The sequence below is a fragment of the Hevea brasiliensis genome, chromosome 10 (genome assembly GCF_030052815.1).
Source record: "Hevea brasiliensis isolate MT/VB/25A 57/8 chromosome 10, ASM3005281v1, whole genome shotgun sequence".
Classification (NCBI taxonomy): Eukaryota; Viridiplantae; Streptophyta; class Magnoliopsida; order Malpighiales; family Euphorbiaceae; genus Hevea; species Hevea brasiliensis.
This window is the reverse complement of record NC_079502.1, coordinates 93,618,946-93,645,417: the sequence shown is the minus strand read 5'-3', so window position 1 is coordinate 93,645,417 and position 26,472 is coordinate 93,618,946. Positions and strand designations below refer to the sequence as shown.

General features: G+C 34.7%; 2 protein-coding genes and 1 long non-coding RNA gene across 18 annotated transcripts; all 3 read left to right on the top strand.

Annotated features, from left to right (window-relative positions):
• Window positions 1-1,822: 1,822 nt before the first annotated feature.
• Window positions 1,823-6,650, top strand: LOC110670521 (adenylyl-sulfate kinase, chloroplastic). Of its 9 annotated transcripts, none has more exons than XM_021832596.2 (8): window positions 2,405-2,919; window positions 3,671-3,816; window positions 3,898-4,038; window positions 5,058-5,207; window positions 5,320-5,438; window positions 5,554-5,638; window positions 5,807-5,853; window positions 6,050-6,650. In XM_021832596.2, exons 2-8 carry the CDS (start codon window positions 3,810-3,812, stop codon window positions 6,146-6,148), a joined length of 648 nt encoding a protein of 215 aa, XP_021688288.2. In that variant the 5' UTR covers window positions 2,405-2,919; window positions 3,671-3,809; the 3' UTR covers window positions 6,149-6,650. The 9 variants fall into 9 exon arrangements, with proteins under 9 accessions (XP_021688285.2, XP_021688284.2, XP_021688291.2 ...); XM_021832595.2 differs by having other exon boundaries at window positions 2,405-3,015; XM_021832592.2 differs by lacking the exons at window positions 2,405-2,919; window positions 3,671-3,816 and adding an exon at window positions 1,833-2,398.
• Window positions 6,651-10,313: 3,663 nt separating this feature from the next.
• Window positions 10,314-16,873, top strand: LOC110670489 (uncharacterized). 8 transcript variants are annotated; one of them, XR_009151819.1, is made up of 6 exons: window positions 11,080-11,249; window positions 12,025-12,076; window positions 12,188-12,570; window positions 15,095-15,191; window positions 15,308-15,383; window positions 15,636-16,873. It is a non-coding gene; the product is annotated as an uncharacterized LOC110670489 (long non-coding RNA). The 8 variants fall into 8 exon arrangements; XR_009151818.1 differs by having other exon boundaries at window positions 12,025-12,317; window positions 12,473-12,570; XR_009151820.1 differs by having other exon boundaries at window positions 12,025-12,570; window positions 15,750-15,860; window positions 16,159-16,873.
• A 4,740-nt stretch (window positions 16,874-21,613) lies between these two features.
• Window positions 21,614-23,738, top strand: LOC110670502 (protein SHORT-ROOT-like). The gene has a single exon (XM_021832571.2). The coding sequence runs from the start codon at window positions 21,891-21,893 to the stop codon at window positions 23,391-23,393; it is 1,503 nt and encodes a 500-aa protein (XP_021688263.1). The 5' UTR covers window positions 21,614-21,890; the 3' UTR covers window positions 23,394-23,738.
• Window positions 23,739-26,472: the final 2,734 nt, after the last annotated feature.

Below are 26,472 nucleotides of genomic sequence, written 5' to 3'. Positions count from 1 at the left end.
ATAAAAAGAAGAATTTTCTTTGTTAAAGCTATTTATTAATTGTGGATTTTTTAGATTGAATACATGTAAATGACATGTATTATTTTAAGATATTGTTTAATTATTTAAAATGCCACATGAATTTTTTTTCTAACGCTTTATTATATGTCTGACACGTTATTGATTAGAAAAATGTGTCTAACAATAATAATATGAAAATTAAAAATTATATATATAATAAAAAAAAATCATGGATGGATCAAACTATAATTCAAATAAAAAAAAAAAAATAATACTGTTTTAAAATTAAATTATTGAGCTTGTTTTCACAAAGTTTAAAATTGACAGACGCATGGTAGATGAAATTAATCCGAGTTGATACTCGTCTGGAACATTTTTCAGGAATTCGTTGTGCTTAATGCTCGGTGATCACCGCTGGCCACTGACGGCAAAAAGCTAATTAATACGACAAGAAATACCTAACCTTCATCAAATGGGCATAACTATTTGTATGAGGTGAATGGTGATATCACGCATCTCTGATCTGTTGGCAGCTAGTGGAGTGCGCGATGGAAAGCTTTGCATGCGGAGAATACAAATCAAGAACGGCAAGTCTTCCAAATCACGTCTGATTGGTAGCATGCAATGCAAGCCGATGGGCATACCCATCTTTCTCTTCTTGTTTTCACATGACATACGTTACATGATTTATTTGCCTAGTACAACCTTTAATTTTCAAAAAAAGTTAGGCGTGAAAAAAATATATCAAGCCTAACTTATTTTTGAAAGTATTTTTAATCCTAAACTTTAGTTGAAAAGTCACTTTACACAATTGTATCCTATTTTATACTTAAATTTCATAAAAGTATAACTATTTGAATGCGCAAACATGATTTACACATATTTTAAATTTTCATTAAATTTTTATAAAATTTAAGTGTTAAATAAGATATAATTAAAAGTGATGGCGCGAAATGACTTTTAATATAATATGACAAAATATGATATTTATTTTTATTTATACATCTCACAATAATGAAATAATTTTATTATTATTAAACTAACAAATATAGTTATTAAATTTGAACCGATCGTCTAGTTAAATTAGTGAATATGCAAACTGGTTTTTAAATCAATTTGGTTTTATTGAATCATATAAAAAATTTATATGACGTGATTCAGTCGATCTAGTAGTTGAATCACTGTACCAATATAATTTAATTGATTTGATCGATTCAATTATTCAATATAATTTCTCTTTATTATTATTATTTTTATTTTTAAAATAAAAAATTAAACTCAAAACTTCATAAAAAAATATTGAAAATCAAAATTAATTGAACTACCTTCAATATATTTATTGTTTTAATATATACTTAATATTTTATAAATATTAAAAAAATTATATATTTAAACATTATATTATTTGAATATTTTTTTATATAAAATTTTAAAAAATTATTAAAATTTAATTAATTATAATTATTTATATTAATAAATATTATATTTAATTAATTTTAATTAATTTATATATTTAATTAATTTTTAATAGCTGACTAATTAAATCATTGATTCGCTCACGACTTAAACTACAAACTCGTTCATTGCATCCCTTGCACAAAAGTCAACCTCCAAATCGGATTTTATAACACTGCTATTAAGTAACAACATGATTTTTTTGTTACACTGCTAAAATTTTCAGCTAGATGTCTAGTGTGATATTTCGAATTTTTAATTTTTAATTTTTAATTTTCAATTTTCAATATATGATAAGATTCAGGAGGTGATAGAGTAGAGATACTGACTGTGACTGGATCATAATTTTCCCACGTATATATCAGGAACAAAAAGTGATGTTGACACTCCATCAACTGACACCATTTCAGCGCGTGACAGCCACTCATTTCGGCACCACCACTCTCTTGTCTCCACCTCCGCTACACAATCCGCACGCAAATTATAAAACTTCTACGCTTCCACTCCGACGGCTCTGCATCCACGTCCACACCGCCGTGTCCATCGCCCATTCAAACTCAACCACCCAATCATCACTCAAAAATCTGTCCCGTCCAAACTACCTGTCGTTTTTCGTATCTAACCAAAACCATTTGGGTGATTCGCATTCATTGACGAATTTCCTTTTTTCTTTGCCGCCAAACTCGCAGATGTGTTGGTTTTTCGTTTTTTGAAATGGTTGCGGTGCAGGGAGTGAGGCCTTTCGTATCTGGTTACTTGCCGGAATTTGAATCTCGACCGTTGCCGCCGTCGAAGCTAGGGTTTGGGAGGTTCTCATTAGGCAATAATGCGGTTATCAATTTGGGGTTCTGTCGCGGCGGTAATGTGAGGTTGAGATCGTGGATAATTAAGGCAATGGAAGAGTCTGCCGCGTTTTTGACCAAGGATTGCTCGGCTATTTCAGGTACGAAATACGAATGTGTTTCTTGGATGCTAGATTTCCATATACTAGGTTCAATGCAAGTTGAGATCGATTTTGACTTGACTTTATCTTCATTCTCGGTTTTGCTTCAACCTTTTTCAAGTAACTTTTGATAAGAAGAAAATGGGATCCTAGTCAGACTGTAGTTGAAAAATTCTGCATCATCATTGAAATTTTAATAATTTTGCTAAAAGCTAATTGGATGTAATCTGATTGGTATATTCACAAGCATGATTGGACTGTAATGCTTAATGCACATGATGATCTATTTGACCTTTTTCTTTAAATAATATTTAGTTGAAGTAAGAAATAAGTTTAAAAAATTAAATTTTTTGAGGTAGGAAACAAAAGATTAAAGGTGGTGGTAATAAAAGCAAATGCAAGAGTAGATTAGGGATTAAAACTATCAATTGACCGAAGCAAAAGAGAGAAATTAAAGGGAATAGAGAACTGAAATTATCGAAGTAGTCTTCTAAGAAAGAGTCAAGCTCAATCGCCCCAAGGTAATCTTTTCTTGTTTCCGTTTTGCTTGTGGAGATTGAACTGCATACAGAAAACTGTAAAGAGAAGGAAACACAACTTGTGAAATATGTCTCCAGGTGTGAATTTGCATCATGTGAACGAATTGATTTTTTTTTCCGGGTTTTTTTTTTCTTGTTTTGTGGCGATTCTTGTTTTGCTTTGCTTTTCTGTTAGAATTGGGTTTAGTGTTTTTTTATTTTTTATTTTTTATTGTTATATATGTATATTTAACCTCCAAACACCAACTTTGTAGTTGTACTTTGAATTTTGGATTGCAATTTTTTCTAGATCATTTTTTCTGTGTTCATGTCGTATCTCTCTGTTTTATTATCATTGGCAAATCTAGATCATTTCAATTCAATTGCATTTGTGCTGGTGGAGCTAATTGCTAAATTTCTTGCTTGAGATTAGAATTTTCTAAGCATTGATTCAAAGAATTTCTTCCATGGCTTTTTGCTTTTATGGTTTTTAACGAGAAGGAATTGGGTTTTGGGGATTTTAAAGATTGTTTGCCAAAAACTAATTCAAAGATTGCATGCAGAGAAATGGATCAAATTTCTTTCCAAAAGGCTTCAGTTATTTTTGGATTCTCTGCTTTTTATTTTATTTTTACAAGTATCATTACAAGATGATTTTATGTTTTCTAAATCTTTTTCAATACTTCCTTAGCCAGATGATTGTGTGTACCGTACATGTGTTCAGCATAAATCAAATGTGTTCAATATAATCAAGTTCTAGGGTTAATAGAGATGAGTGTCAATTAAGACTCAGCGGCAAAAGCTCCCAAGGTTTGGGGGGCTAAATAATGGGTTTCACTTTAAAATGTTGGTACGCATAGTATACCCACAATCTTCACGTTTGGCCCACCAACATGAAAAGTAATTTGTTGTGTACTTCAAAATGTATTTTTAAAGTAAATTTGGCTCCATTTATGCTTCTAATCTCAACCATGTAACTAGGAAAGGATCGTCAAATCATGTCTTGCAATGGGAAGTCAACAAACGTCATGTGGCATAAAAGTTCAGTTGATAAATTTGATAGGCAAGAGTTACTTCAGCAGAAAGGTTGTGTCATTTGGATTACTGGTCTCAGTGGTTCAGGTTTGTTAAGTGTTTTTGTTTTTTGAAATGATTATTAGTTTCTGTTGTAGTGCTTTTTGCGATAAAATAATAGCTAATTTGCTTCATTGGCCTCAAGTAAGAACACGGGGCATGTTATTTGTGTATGATTTCTGCTTGCAATAAAGTTATCGCAACCCATGTTGTACAATTAGTGATTCAACTCCAAATTTCGCCTACCCCTTTCTCCCATTGAACAATGGAGTGAAATTTGCATAAATAGTGATCAAAGTAGTGCTTTTTGATGTTTTATAATTTCTGTGTCATAAATAAATTTGCTAAAATTCATGCTATCTTTTGACTGATGAGGCTTGATGCCATCCAGAAAATCTGTTGACTAGGATAGGAAGGCATGATCCATGCTATGAGATTGCTACGTGTTAAGACATTGGTACAATGAGACCAATGCAAAATATGAATTCCAAATGGGTAGTCGAAAGCACCATACAGAAACTTAAGGCAGTTTGTTTATAATTATGTGACTTATGATAATTCTCTAGGGCAAACTAAATATAGTATTTATTCTAAAATCAAGTGCAACTTTATGAACAACTGGTATACCAGTGCAAAATATGAATTCCAAATGGGTAGTCGAAAGCACCATAAAGAAACTTAAGGCACTTTGTTTATAATTAGGTGACTTATGATAATTCTCTAGGGCAAACTAAATATAGTATATGTTCTAAAATCAAGTGCAACTTTATGAACAACTGGTTCATAATTCTCAGGTTATCCAGTTGTGTCTATTGACAGTGTAATGACTGATCTGATCTTTGAGGAATCTATTGTTTAACCGTGAAAAGTGAAAACTAAGAATTTTACATACTTCATATGGAGTACTGAACTTCTAATGCAACTGTAAGCATGTTCAAAATTTAGGCATTTGTCAGGGCCAAAGAATTTCTAGCATACCTTGCGCACTCTGATGTTTTGGAGTCTTACCTTTTGCTATTCCTAATCCTAAATCATTGTTCATTCTCTCTGTTAAACTGTTACCTCAGGAAAAAGCACTTTGGCATGTGCTTTGAGCCGAGGATTGCACTCGAGAGGAAAGTTGACCTACATACTTGATGGTGACAATGTCCGACATGGCCTGAACAATGACCTAGGTTTTAAAGCAGAAGACCGGGCAGAAAACATTCGGAGGATCGGTAAATCTTTAATATTGCTTATATTTATGATTTATTGCTTTTCATTTTAATGCTTGTGTTAGCTAAATCTTCTTCTTCTTGATTGATGATTTTGCATTGTTATCATTTGCAGGGGAGGTGGCAAAGCTTTTTGCAGATGCTGGTGTGATTTGCATTGCTAGTTTAATATCTCCCTACCGAAAGGACCGAGATGCTTGTCGTGCATTATTAGCAGATGGAGATTTTATTGAGGTATGTAATGTGATAGTCATTGTGGCAATATAAAATATGATGGATGGGGATTCAATTTCTAAGCAAATGAATAGCATTGTTACTGATGAAAAATGATTGAAATTTGTTCTGACAGGTGTTCATGGATGTGCCACTCCAAGTGTGCGAGGAAAGGGACCCAAAGGGACTGTACAAACTTGCTCGAGCTGGAAAGATCAAAGGCATATTCAAGCACTCTTATTATTATTTTTTTTAATCTTAAAACTTCTGTCTTCCAATGTTGATAGATTCATGTAGTATTTTTAATCCTCTTCTTTATACCATGCCAGAGATTGTTAGTTCTCAATTTGAATTGCATGTCTTAAGTGTGTTAACTTGCTTTTTTGCAGGTTTTACCGGGATTGATGATCCATATGAACCACCACTAGATTGTGAGGTGCGTATCCTATAAAGGAAATTCATGCATGATATCTGGGTTTGAACCTGCTAGTGAACATGAACTTGCAACTTGAAGAATTAGACATGCTTTAACATTAATAAACACCAAAAAGCATTAATGCATGTTTGGTGGAATTCCTCTGTACATGTTTGGTATATTTATTTTAACAACCATTAATTGGTGAGTTTTGCAGATAGTACTGAAACAGATGGGAGACGACTGTTCTTCTCCATGCGATATGGCTGAAACTGTAATAAGTTACTTGAAAGAAAAAGGGTATCTGCAGGCTTAATAAGCAAAAAATAGAAGTAAAAATAAAATAGCTTCCTGGTGAAAGCTTTCAGCCCCCTGTAGCTGAAGCCTATATTCACCACAACATAAAATGCTGAATTATTGGAAATGAATTTATTTCCATTTGGCAAGGAAGCTTCTGCACTGCTGCATCAAGGAAATTTCTCGTTTCCTGAACGTAGCAATCATATCATTTCTGGAATGGTAAGGGGTTTAGTGTATAGGTTTTATCATCTAGCAATTTGATATTCATGTTGGAAAATAAAATATCGGGGGCTTGCACTGAATTCTTGTATTGAAACAGGCGCTCAGAGCTTTTAGATTTGTGTATTTACTGCAAATAATACCTAGAATCGCTTCATTTACTTAGAGGATATATATATATATTCCTTTTTTTGGGCAGAGAAATGTTGTTGAGAACAATTGTTGATTTATTAGTAATTCTTTAAATTCTTGTACAACTGCTCCCCAATAAAATCGGACATTTTCTTTTTCTCCTTTTCTGTGAGATTTTTAGTGGGTGTTTTTATCTTCCCTGTAGATTTACTGTCTTTCCTTTGAGTAGTAAATAAGCTGAAATTCTTGAAGTTCTTTATTTGGAGTACGAGTGTGACTCGAATCTTGAATGAGCCGAAGTGGGGGTGCAGGTACTATTTCCTTCTTGGAATATACTTGTTTTTCACTTTGTTTTAGGAATGAAAAAAAAAATGCCTTGAATGTAATAATAGAAATTTTGTTTTTAATAAAATAAAATTTTACTTTAGAAATCGAATTGGCTGATGGTCAGAACTCAAAAAGGCTGTGATTCTGGTTCTTAAAAAAAAAAAATCCAAAGGAAATGATGATAAAGGGTGGCTACATTGCAACAGAATTCAACAGATTATTCACATACAAACACGATAACATACAATTACTTCCAATCTGAATTCTGAAATCATGCATTCATGAAAGAAGAAGAAGAAGAAGAAACATGGCAATTAATCCAGGGTGCAAAGCACAATGGGAAAATACTATTCAAAGGAGATATCTTCATGACAAAGAAGAGAGAGGTTGTTAATAATCATCGGTTGGTTTTTCTTCTTTGAAGTTATAACCTTCATTTCTTCTGTCTGGGTTGTTTACAGGTTTGGTTTTGGTTGGTTTATCTCGCAAATCTAAGAGTTTTGAATGGTGAGGGTTTTTCAAGTACAAATCTGATTAGGGCTAGCTATGGCAGAACCTTAGAAGCGGTGGCCTTTTTCTGTCGAGGATGGCATCTGGTGGGTTAAAAAGGCTGTCGGTGTTTGCCTTATGTTGTCCAGTGCCCAGAAGACCAACTATGTTGTCCTCGCTGGATGGCTCAGCACGAGAAGTTCAAGCTGTTGGATGGGCTTGTTTGTTTCTCAGGCGACAGAGGAGCGGATGATTTAGTTGAAAAGCGCTCTTCTTTATTCTTGGGTCTCCTTGTGTTGATCTTCTTGATTTGGCTATGGTGTGGTTTTGTATTAGTTTTTTATTCTACTGTTTAGAGTGGTCGGTAGTTGGGTTGCCTGTGGAGTGCCCTTTCTGTTCTCTGATGGTTCTCTGTAGTGCAGTTCCAGCAAGAGGTTCTGATCTCTTCCTCAGCGTGTTTTCGAATATTCTGCTCTGGATCCCTCTGCTCTTTAGTGGCTGGGTTCATTTTTATGCTTTAGGGTTTGATTGTATCGTTTGGTTTGGGCTTCGGTCGAAACCTCCCCTGTAATACCTTATATTTTAATGAAATTCTAAATTTCATATTAAAAAAAATATATGATAAATGGGAAATCAAATCAAAACAAGACCAATTTCTGCTCGTGTGGTCATTCAAGGACAAGAAGCAGAAAACCAGAGCCATGATCATGAACATCACAGCATATCTCGCGGATTCCAAGGTGGCTGTAAACCTTTGCTCCGCATATAGCACTAACAAAGACACCCAAGCCGTCCACCACGGTAGCCAGCAACATTGCTGTCTTCTTCCAATAAAAGAGAAAAAAACCTTGTAGTCTTTACTTGCACTTAACTATATCTTTCAGATTTTGTACAGGCAACTGGAGGACTATGGCTCTCTTTTGCTTGCTTCATATTGAAACGCATGCAATGCAACTGGTTGATAAAGGGAAAAATCATATCCGTTATTTCCACGTTGCTTCCCATTTTTAACTTCTGCAGGTGCCAGCTCACTATTTCCATTCCCTTTCTCTTCCAGATGTTTCCAGAAGGTTCTCGTTAGCTAGCTCCCCATTCTTCTTGCTTCCTCTGGTGTAGACTCTAAGCATTCCTGGACCATTCTGGGCATTCTGCTGTTTTTGGCCTGTATCCATATCAAACTGACTTGCAATTATGAATGGAAAAGTATTCAACACTCGATAGATTTCGTAATACATATTAGTACACAAACAATAAGCACAAAGTTTGATATTCCATAGTTGCTCGTCTTGCTGGAAGAATCCTCTCCATAGAAGTCCTTCTGAGGTGTGATTGCCATATTAAGCTACAAACACACCTGTGGCTTAGCCCAGTTTTGAGGCAAAAAACATCAACCCAAAATGGCCTAGACTTTTTGCCTGGTATTTCTATTTATCTATGCAGAAAAAAGAAGCAGCCAACATATGATTAAATGACTGAAATAAAATTCTTGGATAGAAACAATTTGAGAACTCAAGGAATTACATGAATCCTAAGAATACATGCAATCTGAAAGGTGAAGTGAACTAATTGGAAAAGCAAATGGAGTTTGCACAAGAAATATTAATCCAAGAACACAAGTTGTTAGTGATAACTGTATTTCATCCTTGAAAGTACCTGAATTTCCTTCACAATAGAAGGTAACCAGCTCTCCCCCCTGATTATTTTCAATTCTGGAACTCCTTCCTCCTCTTTGGCTTTGGCTTTTGCTGCTGCTACTTTGGCTTCCAATCTAGCTAATGCTTTTTGGCCTGCCTCTCTTGCTGCAGCAATTATGTCTACCCCATCCACAGCAACAAACCAATATTGAGACTGGAGTTGGCTCTGATATCATGTTTGATAAAATGGACCAACTCTAACTACACCCCAACAAATTCGACGTCTAAACTGCAAGATACCATAAATTCTCAGTACCATTTTGTAATCTTAACATATCAATGGTAAGAATGAAGAGTCCACAAAGAAGCAAACCTTCTTTGATTTCTCATCAATGTCATATCCAGGAAGGATTCTCGGTCTCGTTCTGGGCCCTTGAACTTCATCTGGCAGTAATAAACAGAGTCTTCAGTCCTTGTGTTGACAAGACTGTATGCAGATGCATTATAGAGTTAAGCCCAGAGAATGGTAACTCTCCAGTCATGCAAACTCCTTTAATGGCAAAATGAAGTTCTATAATTTAATCTTTCATATCTTAGCAGAATATTTACTAACAAAAGTTGGCCTTAAATCTGTTCTATAAACAAGCAACATCCCACACAACAATTTGTTCTCCAAGTGAGATGTTTTTTTGGCTGGTTATCTAAACTAAATGATTAATGATCTACAGATCTACACCAAAATTTTAATCTATGGTTGCTCATGGTTATGACAGTTACGCAAGAGAACTGCCATTATTTTCAGTCCAACTTGACGTAAAGAAATCAGGAAACAGGTCATTTGCCTTGAATTGCATGATCAGCATTAGCAAAGCAGTAGGTTGAATGGTGCAAAATTACATTTCTCCATCAAGGAAGCACTGAAAACTTCATATATATACACACCCACACCCCCACCACACCCCACTCCCCCCCACCCCACCCCACAACACACACACAATGTTTAAATAGCCGGACTCTTCCTTCATCTACAATTAATGGGATTATCCAGGCCATGAATGGGCTCGCACCATCAATAAGGTATTTTCTAAGATATCCAAAAGCTTTTATGCCTGCCATTATAAGCTGCTACATTACAGAGGGGGCTGAGAGGTATAGGCATTTGCATGATAACATTGATCACATTTGGTTCACTCTGGAAAAGTAAACAAAGTATAATTCTTGAAATAGGATGCCATTTTCTTGTTTGCTATATAAGGAATCTAAATATTTTATTGTACTTTTATGTTTGAACAAATTACATACAGCCAAGTGAATTGATGAATCAGCATATGAATAATCCACCCATAACAAGGTTGAAAAATGCTCTCTCTCTCTCTCTCTCTCTCTCTCTCTATCTTTATACTTACAAGCAAATAAGAATTTTGTGAACTGAATATCAATTTGGCTATGGGAAGCACAAGCAATTCTCTACTCCACGTATCACAAACTTCTTTAAAGACGACTTTTTCCCTTCATAGTACACATAAGAACTCTAGGAAGTAGGAAGACCAATAACCACTTTGCAACGTAAAATGAAATTCCAACTATTAACATAAAAACATAGCAATTTGCATGAGGAGGAGAGCACTGACCTTGAGCTTTTGGGAATTCTGGATTTGCTGCTCTTCAACGTCTCTATTAGAAGTGGAATGGGATGTTGAGCCATTGGAAGTGGTGCCAAACACTTTGCTGCCAAAATTGGTAATGGCAGCTTTCCAATTCACATCCTCCTCGCTGCTGCTGCTGCTACTGGTCGGCCCTGCCATTTTCCTTTACGACGCTGAAATCAAGTTCCCTCCTTCCAAATTGCTCAGGCATGTGACCAAAAAAAGTGGGCTCTTCGGGCTAAACTGGCTCAATTAGTCCAATGGGTAGCCTATATGGGCCGCCTTTGACCTATCCGGAGCTTCCATGCTTCTTCGCCGATTCAACGCCGCAGTTGGCGAGCCTCACCGTCGCAAACCTCTCAAATTTGGAAGCAATAAAATTTCAAAACCACCAATTTTCTCGTCCTTTCTCCCCATGGCAAAGAAGGAGAAGCAGAGAGGAGTCCTAACTTTAGTTATCCAGATACTGCTTTGGAGACCTCCTTAAATATAGATAGCCATAAAATGCTAATTTCTCAAAATCATTATCCATTTCTAAGCTCCCGAGGCAACAGAAACATTGGGAAGAAATAACACAGCAAAGATCGAATGTTCATAACGAAAACTGAATGGGTAGCGACAAATTCAAAGAGGTCAACCGTTTCTAGCGCATTCCCTTCTATTGTAGAGTGTATGCTTCCCTTCCCTTCCTCATAACGCAATTCTTTACCATATTGCATTGAATATTTATATTTTCTTTGTATATTTGTTGCAATTTTCTTGCATTCTATTGCATTCTTGCATTCGATATAATATTCGTATCTCTGTTACTTCTTCTTATTGAATCTTATTGTTTCAAACTATTTTTGTCGCTAAATTTGATGGTAATGTTTTTTGGTTTTGAAATATATGTGGAGGAACATTACTCCGTTCATAAGGAAGTATGGGAAGCATCCGGTTATTGGAGCTTCGCTCAAACAGGGAATGCAGGATCTTATCCCACCCACTTTCCACAAGAATTCTGATTTTTTTTTTGAGTTTTGGTTTTGTTAAGTTCTTGATTCTTATATTCAGTTTAACTCTTTGCAAGTATGCAGGAAGCTCAATTTATGAATGTTTAGAGTAGGGAATACTGTTTTTAAGCATATAAAGCATAGTTTGAATTATGTTTTGAAATACAATCATGCAATTTATATGCATCATCAGCCTGACGTTATTCTGTTTGAGTGAGCGGAGGAGGAAATGTGATTGAGTACTTAATGTAATCAAGTTAGAGAATGATGTAATTTGTGGGGAGAATTCAATCCTCTTTAGTTAAAATTTTGAGAATGGGCAATAGATTAATTTCATGAAAAATCCTGTTTATTATTATTTCAAATTTGTTATTGTTGCTTCATTATTATGTTTTTTTTTAAAAAGTAAGCTACTGGGTCATAAAAGTAAAGTTTTTTTCCCTGCCCTTACAGGACTAGAATACCATTGCATCTGTTAGAGTTTGGACCTGGAAAACCACATCATGTAGGTTGGCCCTTGGTGACTGCTTTGCTTTGACTGACGCTTTTTGTATTGATACGACCACTAGTTATAATGCCTGCTTCTGCTTATGAATTTTCATTTTTCAACTCAAAGGAAAATTGCTGGGGAGAATTTAATGGACGATAGTTATGGGTTCCCTAAATAACTTCAAAGCTATTTAGGGAAAAGAAAATATTGAAGCATCAAATGTACAATACCCCAAGATTGTCATTTTATGGATCAGGTGCGTACTAGGTTAATCTTGGCTGCATGCTAGTGTTTGTCGAAAGCCCCAGCTACGAGTTGTTTTTTTTGGGTTTAGCTTGCAAATCTGTCTAGCACATTAGATTTTAGGTCTTGTTGAATTATTCTGTTACTTAAAATTAGTCATTGAAGCAGAAGATGGAATCATTGTTCTTCAAATGAGCTCAATTGCAACTGCATAGTTGAAAGAGAGTACTGATAGCACTATCCTCGTAGGTCATATATAGCAGAAGGTAATGTATAACTACTCTTAATCCTATTATTAATGGTAATATTATACTCATTCATTGTTTTTGGAAAAAACTTTCCTCATAAGAATCGCTTTTCTAAAACATTTCCAGTTCACTCATGGCAGAATGTGGGTGCTTGATGCAGTATTCATTGCTGTTTCATGTTGCCAATTCTTTCTTTTCTGGATTGTTATTCATCTTTAGCATACATTCATGTCTTAACCATATTAATGTCTGCTGCATTTTGTCTTCAGGAGAGTATCATTGCCCCAAGCCAAACAAAGTTTTGTTATGATCTCTCACCCAATATCTAGTCACGGGCCTATTAATAGTGAAATCTGATTCAAAAACTAAAGTTTTTACTTTACCTTGATTCTTTCCTTGACCTATTATCGTTGAAAACGTGAGCTCGTTAAAAGGGAGCTCTAACCTTAGACTCTTTGGAGATGAGAGAGTCCAGATCTCAATTTTATTGAAAATAATTCTATTTGATATTTTATTCATAATCTAATATCCTTATATAGAGATTATTACATGATGTCATATGAAATTTTCTATAATTGAAAACCGACAGTTAAGGCCATAATGTAAGATAATGACGATCAGAGTAACATCTTAATTGGGATATTTATTTCTGCTAATAATTAGTTGTTATTGCTGTTGAATCCGCCTTTGATATTAATTTATTTGTTGCCATTGTTGTTGCCATCGACTAGAATCTCTTGTGATCACGTCTTGCAGAAGTCTTGCCCACAAATGCATGTATAACATCACTCCCCTTCCTGGAGAAAGAGCTTATCCTCAAGCTCAACTGTAGTATAAGACTATGAGCCACCCATAGTTCCTTTGCCCCGTTGCTTCCTTTGAATCATCCATCTCCAACCAAAACAACTTCTTACATTGATACCCGGAGGAATATGGTTCATCACAATTACAGCAAATCCCTTTGCTCTTTGCTTAGCCATCTTTGGATGGCTCAATCTTTTAATAAAGGAAGATGAAACACTTTCTAAACTAGAATTTTGTAATGTACTAATGGCCTAGTTGGCAGTAACCTTGGTTACAGGCAGAATTGATGAAGTAAGTGCTGTTCTTGTATTGGATCATGAATTTGACCAATTTTCTTTTAGCTGTTGTTTTCTTTCAAAGGCTCTTGCTAGGTTCATAGTTGCCACCAAGCTCGGGAGATTTTGCATCTCTACATCAATCCGGATTAAATCTGTCAATCTTGCAGTAAACAAAGTAACTTGTTGATCTACTCTAACTGTTGTTGCATGAGCTAGAAGGCTCGGGAATTGACGTTGGTACTCTTCCACCTTCCCTGTCTGCTTCAGATTAGCCAATTCGCCTAAAAGATTGCTATTGAGTGGAGGCCCGAATCTCAAATTGCAATATTCTTTGAATGCGTTCCACGATAGTTGGGGTTCTTCTTGTTCTAATCTGTAGAATTAGAGTTGTACCTCTGCAGTCATATGGAATGGTGCGAGGTTCACCTTATTTGTTTCTATGAAAAAAATTGTTCACATTGGTGTAACCAAATCAACTAATCTTCGTATCCATCAAACGTCGGAAAATCCAACTTCGTATACCTTGGCACTACCTTTGCTGGGTCTCGCTTCTGTTTTTCCATTAATTCTATTATTGCTGCCTTCATTGTTATTACTTTGTTTCCTTGCTTCGGCTCTTGTAAGTTCCCTGAATGAACTCTTGTAATTGATGGGACAAGTTTTGCAATTGAGATTCTAGTTTTAACTCTGATTGCTTGATCCGATCTTTCATCCTAAATTTAGCCTGTGCTACTCTTACTTCAGTCAATGCTTGTGCTTCTTGGAATAATGCCCTCAATTCTTCTCTCAGATTTGTATCATCCATGGCAGCCGGCTCTGATACAAGTTGTTATGATCTCTCACTTAGGATCTAGTCATGGGCCTATTGATAGTGAAATCTGATTCAAAGGTAAAACTTTTGCTTTACCTCAATTCTTTTCTTGACCTATTGTTACTGAAAATATGAGCTCATTAAAAAGGAGCTCTAACCTTAGACTCATTGGAAATGAGAGAGTCCAAATCTCAATTTAGTTGAAAATAATTCTGCTTGATATTTTATTCATAATTTGATCACTTTATATAGAGATTATTATATGATTTCATATGGAATTTTCTATTATTGGAAATCAACATTTAAGGTAATAATTTAAGATAATGATGATCAGAGTAATATCTTAATTGAAATATTTGTTTCTGTTAATAATTAATTGTTGCTGCTCCTGAATCCACCTTTAATGTTAATTTATTTGTTGTCATTCTTATCACCATTTGACTAGAATCTCTTGTGGATCACGTCTTGCATAAGTCTTGCCCATAAATGCATCCATAACAAGTTTTTACTGAATATAAGCATATAGTTGCTGTGAAGACTACAGGGAATGTTTTCTTTTATGGGGTTTGTTGCATGTTGATTATTAGTGGCAGTAGTTTTCTGTTAATTTTTAATACGATTCTTTATTTTTTAGCTTTTTATCTTGTAGGCAATTAAAGAATTAAATATCAAGACCAAAAGACCAAAAACTGGAAGGAGCTTCTCACTGATGGGCCATTCACTAGGAAGACTTGATGACAATTCAGGTATTAATAACTTTGAGATTTATTCTCGGACTATGTTGAAGTATGCTCACAGTTTTTCCTAGCTTGAATATTATGAAGTGTAAACCCATCCTTGTCTCTGTATTTATGCTTTGCAGAATCCTAAAGCACTTGACAGTAAGGTCACTTTGGATTTTGACCTTTTTAAGAATGGTCTGAAAGTTGATGATGAAGGTAAGCTATATTCATCATCACAGATAGATTTTTCTTTGTTAAGAAAAAATAGAAAATTATTAGCACACTAATAACATAAATTATTAGCGTCATTGGTTACTCAAGTGACAAGTTAGTGAAATGGAGAAATTTTCATTTTTACTAAGTAATTATTTTATATTAATGTTTAATACAATGTAATTTAAGTTAATAGAAAGAATGATTTTGATATATTTTATTATAGTAATTTACTAGATCTGATTAAATATACAGATAGGAAGAACAATTGCAAGCTTTTGGTGTAGTTGAAGTGGTGGCCATCTTTAGGATTCATCAGTTGGCCAGGGATCGAATCTTTATGCTAATACCCATTCAATTTTTCGCCAGTTATCAAGCAGGTTCATACTGATTCACTTTGGGTTTACAAGTAAACCAAACTGGACCGGACCAGGTTCCAATTCCATATTAAACCGGTCTTCTCCGGATTTAACAACCATGGTATTCTCTATGTCATTATGACTTTGTAAACGTTGGGGGAGTTGGGTATCGCATTTTCTGGGTCACATAGATTATCACATAGCGTGTGAGAAGTAGTGGGTGAAAATGTTTGTGGTATATCATAAGAAACAGCAAAATTTGTTTCTTGCATATGTTGTGGTCAAAATGCTTCTAGAATTTGTTTATTGGATATTTCCCTCCCAATAACTAAAAGTGGATAAGAAAATTAACATAATCTATAACTTGATAGCTCACAAGAGTCATTGAGAAATTGAAGATTAATCTATTCCTTATGTAGGAGATAAAGATTATTTCTGTAATAGTATTTGTTAATCCCTACACGGAGCTTGACGAAGAAGATGAGCAAGAAAGTCCAAAGAAGAGAAGGCCACTGAGGATGAAGAAAATGCTAGTTTTTGAAGTGTGGAATGCTAGCTTTTGATATTCTGTTTTGATTTTGGTTTTTCTTAGAGATTGCAATGAATTTTGGTCCTTAACATTTTAGGACAAGGTTGGGTCATGGTACAGCAATCCAGGCACAGGAACTGCAGGATCTGGAGCTGTGGGTGGTGATGCCATGGGAAAGTACTTGAATGCAAAAGAATATTCAACCTGAATCAATTGCTATGGATGGTGGTTTATCAACAATTGCAGTGGCAAAGAATAGTAAAGTGGGATTTCCAACAGGAGAGTTAAAACACTTCTCCGGTTGGTGAGAATTCCCAAATCTAGTGCAATTCTTGAGACTCTGAAGAAGATGGAGCTGGTGTAGGTCAGCAGTATTAACATATTCTTTTGAGGTGTGGTGAAATTCAAACAGATACTGTTGAGAAGGCATTTCATTCCATTGCATTGATTTGTTTTGGCTGGTTATATGTACAATAAAGATGTATTAGTCAGAAATTATTTAGTCCTGATAAAACGCGGTCTTTGTCCAGTCCAAAGAGTGCCTTCTCACTCTTTTTGTACAGTAACATGTGTAAAGGTGAAATCACGGTTCCAATCTGCCTTTATACTGCAGCCTTTTACATGTTGGTATCATTAATTTGAAGGTGAATTGTCTTAATCTCATGATGGTCTTCTAGGACCATCTTCATGGTTTTTGAGCAGTTTCCCTCTGAACTAACTCAAAAAGGTCCCATTCCCAGCTGTTCCTTATCAATTGTAACTTTTTACAACTAATATTTAGCCCTATTTTTGGTACATTACTAAAGGAAGTTGACACTTTCCCCCACAGAGAGTTCTTTTCTCTTTGAATGTGGCTCCATTCCCACATAGTAGTTTTGAACGTATTAGCCTCAAGTTATCTTCTTGCAAAATGGCTTTAAAAGCTGGAACTCATAAAACTTTAAATGCTCCAAGACGAGATAAATGGGCTTCTAAAATGACATCCCCAGTATATGGAAGCTGTCGGCCGTCCGTGGGCCAATGGAGACATTTCCCCTATTATTTCAGAGATTTTATCTTTGCAAGAGTATCATCGCTCGTTTATTTCAAATGAATCACTTTTTAAAAATTCTAATTTCAGAAATTAAGGGCCTAACTTTTTTAAATATAACACTTAAAAAGTGTTAAAAAATAATTAAAAATTAAATTTGATTAATTATAGTTATAAAAATATTAAAATAATAAAATAATTTTTTCTAAATTACTTTTCCATCTAAAATAGCACTTTTATTCAGAAAAACAATTTTAGACTCTGTAATTTAATACTAAACAGGGCTTAAATTATCTAGTTTGAAATTCTAATTTCAGAAATTAAGTTATCTAGTTTAGAGGAAGCAAGTTACTTAACTTACTCCCTGAAAAGTGAAGAAAAAAATGGTATTTCACTTTACTTATTCTCAATCAAATAAATCAATCTTTTGTGCTTTGTGAAACTTAAAGTTCCCTAACTCACTTACTCTAAACTAAATAAGGCCTTAGAATTGAATCAAATAAGGCCTTAAAGTTAAAGAACTCACTCAAATGAGGGTATACTCATCGCAAGATTAAATTTATAGGTACAAAAAGTTACTTTTATGTTATAATTAATATATAAGTATCTGTATTTTGAAAAATACAAAAAAAATTCTTCAATTTTGGTTTTACCGTATACTTTCGTCTTTTTATTCATTTTTATCAATTTAATAATTGATTAAGAGATTAAAAAGTGACCAATAAAGAATAAAGTGTTAATAATAGTAAAAATTTATGGAGAAAAGTATCCATAATAGTAAAATTTGAAATAAAATAATAATCAAAATTTAGAGAGGATTTCATTTATTTTTAAAAATATATGAATTAAAAAAATACCCATAATTTAAAGCTTCTTTAGCTATGTGGAGTGACTGCAATGCATAAAAGCTGAGGTGATCAAACTGCAGATTCTAAAAGAACTAAGAAATAAAATTTCTTTGAAAAGCACCATTTAAGACCTTGACTTTTGTGTAAATCTCCCACCCCATATCACTAAATTGGACCTATTTGCATATATGTTGAATCTGAGAGATCCTGATTAACTTCCCCTTTCTATGATAGACATGGAAAGGGAAGAACAAGATTATCAACTACTCGACCATTGAGCTATAGAGCATTTTTTGTTCTTTCTTTATTTTTCTAGTTTTAATTGCATCATGAATCGTCATCTCTACCTAAAACAACAAGACAAGAAACCATGATAATATGGTAGGTAGGTGCATCATCAACAAATTTTGTTAGTCAAATGATTGATTTTGCCTATCATCATGGAGAAGAAAGTGGGAACTTTTTTCCCTGCCAAGGCTGGCAGAGGGCTAATAAAAGAAAAAGCACCTTCAACGAAGATTGGCTTCTTAAATCCCAGGTGAACTACGCCATCCAGGGCGAGAGGCCGCAAGGAGGACTCAGACTTCAATTCCTATAGTGGGGATTTGGTAGTTTCAGAATTGTCACTCCAAGTCCAAGATGCCTAATCACTAAACAGCAACCAAAAAAAAAAAAAAAACCTAAACTCCTGATCGAACAGCATTGTTATTGATGCATATCCATTAATTTCATCAGAAATGAAATCAACAATGTTAATTCATGGGAATCGATAAATTGCTTTTAAAAAGGAAGAAAAATGCACCTACTCACCAAGCAAAGTCTATTGGTGAGTCGATATATTGGTCCGCAGTAGACTATATCAAAGGACAATAATAAGTCCTTGCCTGCCATGCCAAATCATGTGTTTATTTTTCTCTCTTTTTTTGTAAGTCAACATTGCTGGATGGCAAACGTAACAGTGTCATAATCATGCCACAGACTCAGGTCACTGTTGAAAAAAAGAAAAAAAAAGAAGTGGGGTTGGAGGGAGGAGACCCTTGATCAAATCGGTCCCTGAGCAAGATTGTTGCAATTTTCATATATATTGCTTCAGCTTCAAGCTTCACACGCGGCCTTCAATTCAATAATATAATTAATGTAATTAAGGCTCTTTATAACTCCAATCACAGAGCACTAATTCACCTATAAGCATTAATATAACAGTTTTGGTTAATAGCTCCTAATTAACCCCACTTGTCGAGCCCTTCCATCATCGACAGACCAATTGACCTTATTAAACAGAATTAGTTGCAAGGAAAAAGGTTTGTGAAAGGGAGAGATGGGACCAACTAGCTAGGACCTGTGGCTTTGTGACTAATAAATTTTAATGGCCTAATGGCATCATGCCACAGCGGAAAAGCTAATTCAGAGTTATTCTCAATCCAATGAAATTTAATAAACCAAATCTTTTAATAAAAATTTAAACTTTTATCTTTAAATTAAATTAATTTCTGTCTGTTTTAAGACCATATAAACCAATTAGTCTATTTTGTGGAAACTCTCATATAATTTTTATTATTTCCACACGAATTAAATGTTTTAAGGGTCTTGAAAATGTAAAAATTTATTGATAATAATATTAAAAAAAATTTAATATGCATTATCTGACTAAAATTCGATTATTAAATCTCTCCAATATACTCAATTTGGTTATTTGATTAAAAAGTATGTTTGTACTACTTACAATTATTCTGGGATTAGAATTCTTTAATTGATGTGAGAGTTATATCTCAACAACTTGCAATTCATGAGAAATTATTAAGAGCATATATACTCTTTCTCATATTCATATGTAGGGTCCATTGCCTCTATTTTAAGAACAACCCCACATACTTATGAATATATTATTAACTAAAGTCATCCCACGAAATATAAAAAATATCAACCCCACTTTGAAACTAAATTTGTATTATTTGTTGAAATACAATGACATTTCATCTGTGATTATTCTTTTTATTAATTAAGTCAATTACAATTAAACTAATTTTGGAAGCGACTATATATATATATATAATAATAATAATTTGGGTCCCGTAATAAATCCCAAAAATTAAGGCTTGATAGGCTTTTGTCTCATTTGTTAATTAGATATAATTATATAATTAAGATAAAAAGGTTACTAAATGATTTTAATTATACGTATATAAAACAAAGCATAAATTATTTGCCAATGGATTCGCAAAACTTCTCAGCAAATGATTCTTGGCAATTGATGGAGTGTGTGACCAAAGTGCCTTTCCCTAAGGCATCCATGGGTAATGCCCTAGCTAGTTGCTTCTGCCAGCAATGATTGTTTCCGAGAAAAACTTCCATAAACCCAATCCTCTGCAAGAGACAAAGAATCCACACACATGGAATTTTACTAATGATTGATGGAGGAAATCAAGGATGATAAAGAAGCAAGAAAAATTTCCAAGGACAAAATAAATGCATACCCACCTTGACACAAGAAATGATGGAATATATAGCATGCATATAATAGCAAGCTAGGGCTATTTTTGCTGCTGAGCATAAAACATACACCAAAAGCTTCCAAACCCAAAACATATTCTAATAATCTGAACCATCAAATCCTCTAAAAAAAAAAAAAGATTGATCTTCCCTTGAGTTTAACTAAGCTGACAATGAAACAAATAAAATGCTAAGTGACTTATATGTGTAGGCCAACCGAATATATAGATATTGTTTCTAGAGAGAATTAAGGTTCGAGAAGAGGACAACAAAGTCGAGACAATAAAAGACCAAGTGGCGCAATTTGTGCTTGGAGTTGCAATCATAATGAACCCAAGCATGACTATTTCACTTAAAATCACCTAAGATTTTGGGTATATACCTAGCTCTATGTAGTGATAATACTGACATGGAGAAGAGCTACAGTAGCTAGAGTCATCTTGAGAAATGGCCTAAATAGGTTGCTGGTGAAAGGAGTTCAACGTGATTAATGTATAGTAGTGGTGTAGTATATATATATATATATCATGAAAAAAGGTGAAAGAGCATGCCCTAGAATTTGGAGAAGGGTACATTTGGGTATTAGAATAGACATTATAATATCAAGTGTTGATGTATGGGTTGATATTATAGTATATAAAAGGAAAAAGTGGTGGAGGAATTTTGGCAGCGTTTGGAGAGGGATTAGGAGGCAAAGAATGTGAATAGGATGTGTTGTAGTGATGATGGGTTTGATGATGATGATGCACGCCGGCAGCTTTACTCATCTCTCTCTCTTCAAAACCCAATTGGCACGCCTGCTCCCACTAAAACCTATAACATTCTCTCTCTTTCATGAACCAAAAGCTAATCCACTAACCTTGCGCTGATCTTGATCTTGTTCTCTTTTTTTTTTGTCAGATACGTACTTCTATTTCTAATTAAATTACACTAGCCATTTTATATATCTATTTTCTTTTCTATTAACGAAGAAAAGAAAAGAAAAGAAAAGAAACTCATTTGCCCCACTCCAATTTCATCGATTGCTACGAAAGGAAAGCACATTTTAACTTGCTTAGATTCCCCTCTTCTCTCTCTAATTATATATCGATCTTAAGTAAAATTAGAGTAAGTAAAACCCATTAAGCTAAAATTCAAGCTATTGTTCACTGTTAAAAACACAAACTCACCCATCCCTCTCCTTCATTCACTCTCCAAGAAACCCAACAAACTCAATCCAAAATCTATTGATGTGGGTCTCTGGTTGGTTATTAGATGGATACCTTGTTTAGGCTTGTCAGTCTCCAACAATCTGATCAATCTTTCAATAACTCTACCAGCAGAACCTCTAGCAGCTCTAGATCCTCGAGACAAAACCATCACTACCAACAAGAAGACGAAGAATGCTTCAATTTTTTCATGGATGAAGAAGACTTCTCTTCGTCTTCTTCTAAGCATTACTATCCTTATCATCATCAACAACACACCACCGTTACTACCCCTACCACTACCACCACTAATACTAGCACCCCTACTACTCACCATGCCCTTGAATCCACTGACTTCTCTTTCTCACCTGCTCGTGACCTAAACTTTGAATTTTCCGCCAAGTGGTCCTCTGATATCCTCCTCGAAACTGCTCGTGCCATCGCCGATAAAAACAGCGTCCGCGTCCAGCAACTCATGTGGATGCTCAATGAACTCGCCTCCCCTTATGGCGACACCGAACAAAAGCTTGCCTCCTACTTTCTCCAAGCTTTGTTTAGCCGGATGACGGACTCCGGCGAGCGATGCTACCGTACTTTAGCTTCTGCATCGGATAAAACTTGCTCTTTCGAATCTACAAGAAAAATGGTATTGAAGTTTCAAGAGGTGAGTCCTTGGACTACTTTTGGGCACGTATCTTGTAATGGTGCAATCATGGAAGCATTTGAAGGTGAAGCCAAATTGCATATTATTGATATTAGCAACACATATTGCACCCAGTGGCCTACTTTGCTAGAAGCCCTAGCAACCCGCACTGATGAGACACCTCACCTCAGGCTAACCACCGTAGTTACTACCAAAATTAGTGGCGGTGGTGGTGATGGCAACGGAGGTTTAGCTGCAGTCCAGAAGGTAATGAAAGAAATTGGAAGCAGAATGGAAAAATTTGCTAGGCTAATGGGCGTTCCATTTAAATTCAATGTCATACACCATGCAGGTGACTTATGTGATCTAAACTTATCTGAATTGAACATTAAAGACGATGAAGCTCTAGCCATAAACTGTGTAGGATCTCTACACTCAGTTACTTCAGTTGCTGATCGTAGAGATTATATTATATCAAGTTTTAGAAGATTGCAACCAAGAATCATCACTATTGTTGAAGAAGAAGCTGATCTTGATGTGGGTGTCGATGGGTTAGACTTCGTAAGGGGTTTTCAAGAATGCTTGAGATGGTTTAGGGTTTATTTTGAGTCATTGGAAGAGAGCTTTTCAAAAACAAGTAACGAAAGGTTGATGCTTGAGAGGGCTGCAGGACGTGCCGTAGTTGACTTGGTGGCATGTCCGCCATCCGATTCTATCGAACGGCGGGAAACGGCCACGCGCTGGTCTGCAAGGTTGCATGCATGTGGTTTTAACCCTGTTTTGTTCAGTGACGAGGTGTGTGATGATGTACGCGCCCTGTTGAGGAGGTATATGGAAGGTTGGTCAATGACACAGTGCAGCGACGCCGGAATATTCCTGTGCTGGAAGGACCAGCCGGTGGTGTGGGCTAGCGCATGGAGGCCTTGATTGATTGCTGATGGTTTTATTATTATTATTTTTTTTTTTGTTTTCAATCAAAGTTTGGACTTTTGGTGGAGTGATTGGCACGTGTGATGTGCTTTTTTGGCACGTGCAGGGGATGGTTTGTGGGGGTGATAGATTGATTTGAATAGGACTGAAGACTGAGGTAAATTAATTTTTAATTTTATTATTAATCTTCGTTTATCATTATGTGATTTTTTTTTATTTTATGAAAAGAACTAGCTCATGGGCTTTTTATTACTATAAAAGTGTATCATATTTTCTCATGTTTCTTACATCCATTTTGATTTTAGACTTTGAAAATAATAGTAAAACGGTTTGATTGAATTAGTTGGTCAAATTAGAAATGAATGACATTTAATTTATACATTTGAATAATAAGATTTGAAGAGTGAATGAAAAATCAAATTTCATTTTAAATGCTATTTTAAAAATCAAATTAAATTAATCTGAGAGTGGATGACACGAAAATGAGATAACAAATTTCATTTATCATCATTTTTTTAATTTTAATATCTCTAACTAAATCATTCTAAACTTTATTTTGTAATATGAAATTTAATAAGCATCATTTTAATGAATAATAAAGTACTCATTACTTGATATGGCCAATTTTCAAGTTATTATGTTGTTCTAATATTACTTTACAATAAAAATAAAAATAACCTAAATACTCTTAAATTATCTAAAATCTTTCTACTTTACCCACCGTTCCTTATCTCTCTCACCCTGCGTTTTTTTTCACTATCTTGTTTCCCTACCCTCCTCTCCTTCTCTCTCTCTCTCTCTCTCTCTCTCTCTCTCTCTCTCTCTCTCTCTCTCTGCGTGTGCGCGCGCGCGTGCGCGTGCGTGTGTGTGTATAATAACCTAAATTTGGGTCGTTATCGACATTAGAAAGTGGGTAGGTGTAAAGCTACCATAACTCGTAGTAAGATTAAAAATATTTTCCTAAACTTTCATAGAGTCCATGTAAATTATAAAATACTTTAAATAATAAAAAATTATAAAAAAATATATTTCAATACTATAAAAATATAGTGCAATAAGCACAATAACAAAATACCAAAATTGCATGTCCCAAATTGGAGGTCTCTTTAAAAGACATATACTCTAGAAGCAAAATGAGATAACAAACCCTAGAAACTCATAGCCAAAATATGTTGATTGCATCTTCAACTCTTGTCACTAAAGGGGGAGAGAGAAGAAATGGATGAGCTAGGAGCTTAATGAGTAAAAACCTTTTAGGGAAGAAAACATATTTAAATAAAATAATTCATACACATATATGCAACACAGTACAAACAATCCAAACAAGGTAGTCATGTCACTAAAGGTTCTCCTATCATTTTATCTCTTTAATCCAATGTATCCTGCCCTCTATGGGAGCGTCTCAAGACTTCCTCTTATTATCACATATCATAATGGATGTTAGAAATACAAAATTGCCTTACTCAAACATTCCATAACATTAAATATATTGAGATCATATTATATGCATGCCATAATCATTCTCTCCTTTCAATCTCTCTATGTAAACCAATAAGTCATTCATGAACTACCAGTACAATACAAATAATAAATGTAACACCTTTATGAAGTTATATATATAAAAGATAGCTCAGTAGGCTAGCATCCTACGCAAATCCCTTTGGCTTATGGCACTTGAGCTACTACTCTATAAGATATTGAAGTTGCACATCTGCTAACAACTTAAACTTTTGTTACGGTGGTAAGCGCTCGATCCTACAAATTGGTGTTAGAGCCAAGGTCATAGGTTTGAATTCTTGGCATGTGTTGGGGGAGGGGGAAAGGGATTGTTGGCACTGAGTGTGAATGGCTCAGTGGGCTAGCATCCTGCCTAGATCCTTTTGACCCATGGCGCTTGGACTGCCACACTATAAAATTTGACTAAGTGCCACTGAACTTGCAATTTTCTAAAATTTGATTCATAGTCCAAAATAAACCTTTAAATTCCAGCCATTAGATACCTAGCTTCTCATTCTAAGTCCTTTTTACTATTTTAACTTTAAATGATTGAAATTACTTTCAAATAACCTGAATTTCTATATTAAACCTAAAATTCATTTGTCATTTATTTGAATATAACCCTAAAACAATTGTAACCTAAAATCAACTCTATAATCATTAATTAAACAAATTAAAAGGAGAAAGAATGAGGCTTACCTCACTTAGCTAAGGTCTCTAAGGGGAGGAATTCTTACATTTATTCTCCATACCACTTGAGAAGGGAGTGCAAAGGGTGTCTTTACACTTTTAAGAGGCTTGAGAGTGTTTTCCCTTCACTTGGGTGCTATGGTAAGGAGATTTAGGGAGAGGGAGGTGAGAAGACGGAGGGAGAGTGGAGAAAATAGGGAGAAGGATCAGGGAGAATGGGAGAAGGTTAGTGAAAGTTCATAGTACACCTAAGTTTGAGGAAATTCAAAGGTCAAACTTATAAATTTCGAGAGTTGAAGTTCTCTTTTCAAGAATTTTAATTTGAATCCCTTTTTTTAAACATTCTCTTTCATAAACTCAACTCTCCAAGACTTTCAGTCATTCAAAATTTCGAAGGATATTCCATTTCTAAGCACAGATTTTAGCTAACTGAATGGAAGGCATTACACTTTTAGTCGTTATACTCGTTTATCGATCTTCTTCTATTTTCTTTCACCTTATACCCTAATCTCTCCCCTTTGTTTTTTTTTTCAAAGTAATGTCAAGTTAATCTACAAATTGACTGTATTAAAAAATAAAGATTTTATTATTAATTGAAATAATTTTTAAAAAGTTATATTATAAATTGATATTAAGAATTATAAAGTTAAAATTGAAAGATGGCGGATGGAATTTACCCATAATTAATTCTTGATGACCTGCTCTACTATGTCTAACCTAAACTTAATGGTACAATTAAGACAAAAAGCAGGTAGTAGAAGCCATGACATATATAGTATTTTCTTAGATGGTTGGTGTTATTTTAGGCCATAAAATTTTAATTTAATCTCTTCAAATACATAAGTCCAAATCTAAATGGGTTTGGTATTAATTTGGTGAAATAACTAAT

What these genes read in the sequence shown, in the direction of transcription:
- LOC110670521 (XM_021832592.2), top strand. Translation starts at nt 2,170, where the DNA reads ATGGTTGCGGTGCAGGGAGTGAGGCCTTTCGTATCTGGTTACTTGCCG. An exon ending in GGATTGCTCGGCTATTTCAG is followed by an intron (nt 2,399 to 3,897) that starts GTACGAAATACG and finishes CCATGTAACTAG; the next exon opens with GAAAGGATCGTCAAATCATG. An exon ending in TACTGGTCTCAGTGGTTCAG is followed by an intron (nt 4,039 to 5,057) that starts GTTTGTTAAGTG and finishes CTGTTACCTCAG; the next exon opens with GAAAAAGCACTTTGGCATGT.
- LOC110670502 (XM_021832571.2), top strand. Translation starts at nt 21,891, where the DNA reads ATGGATACCTTGTTTAGGCTTGTCAGTCTCCAACAATCTGATCAATCT.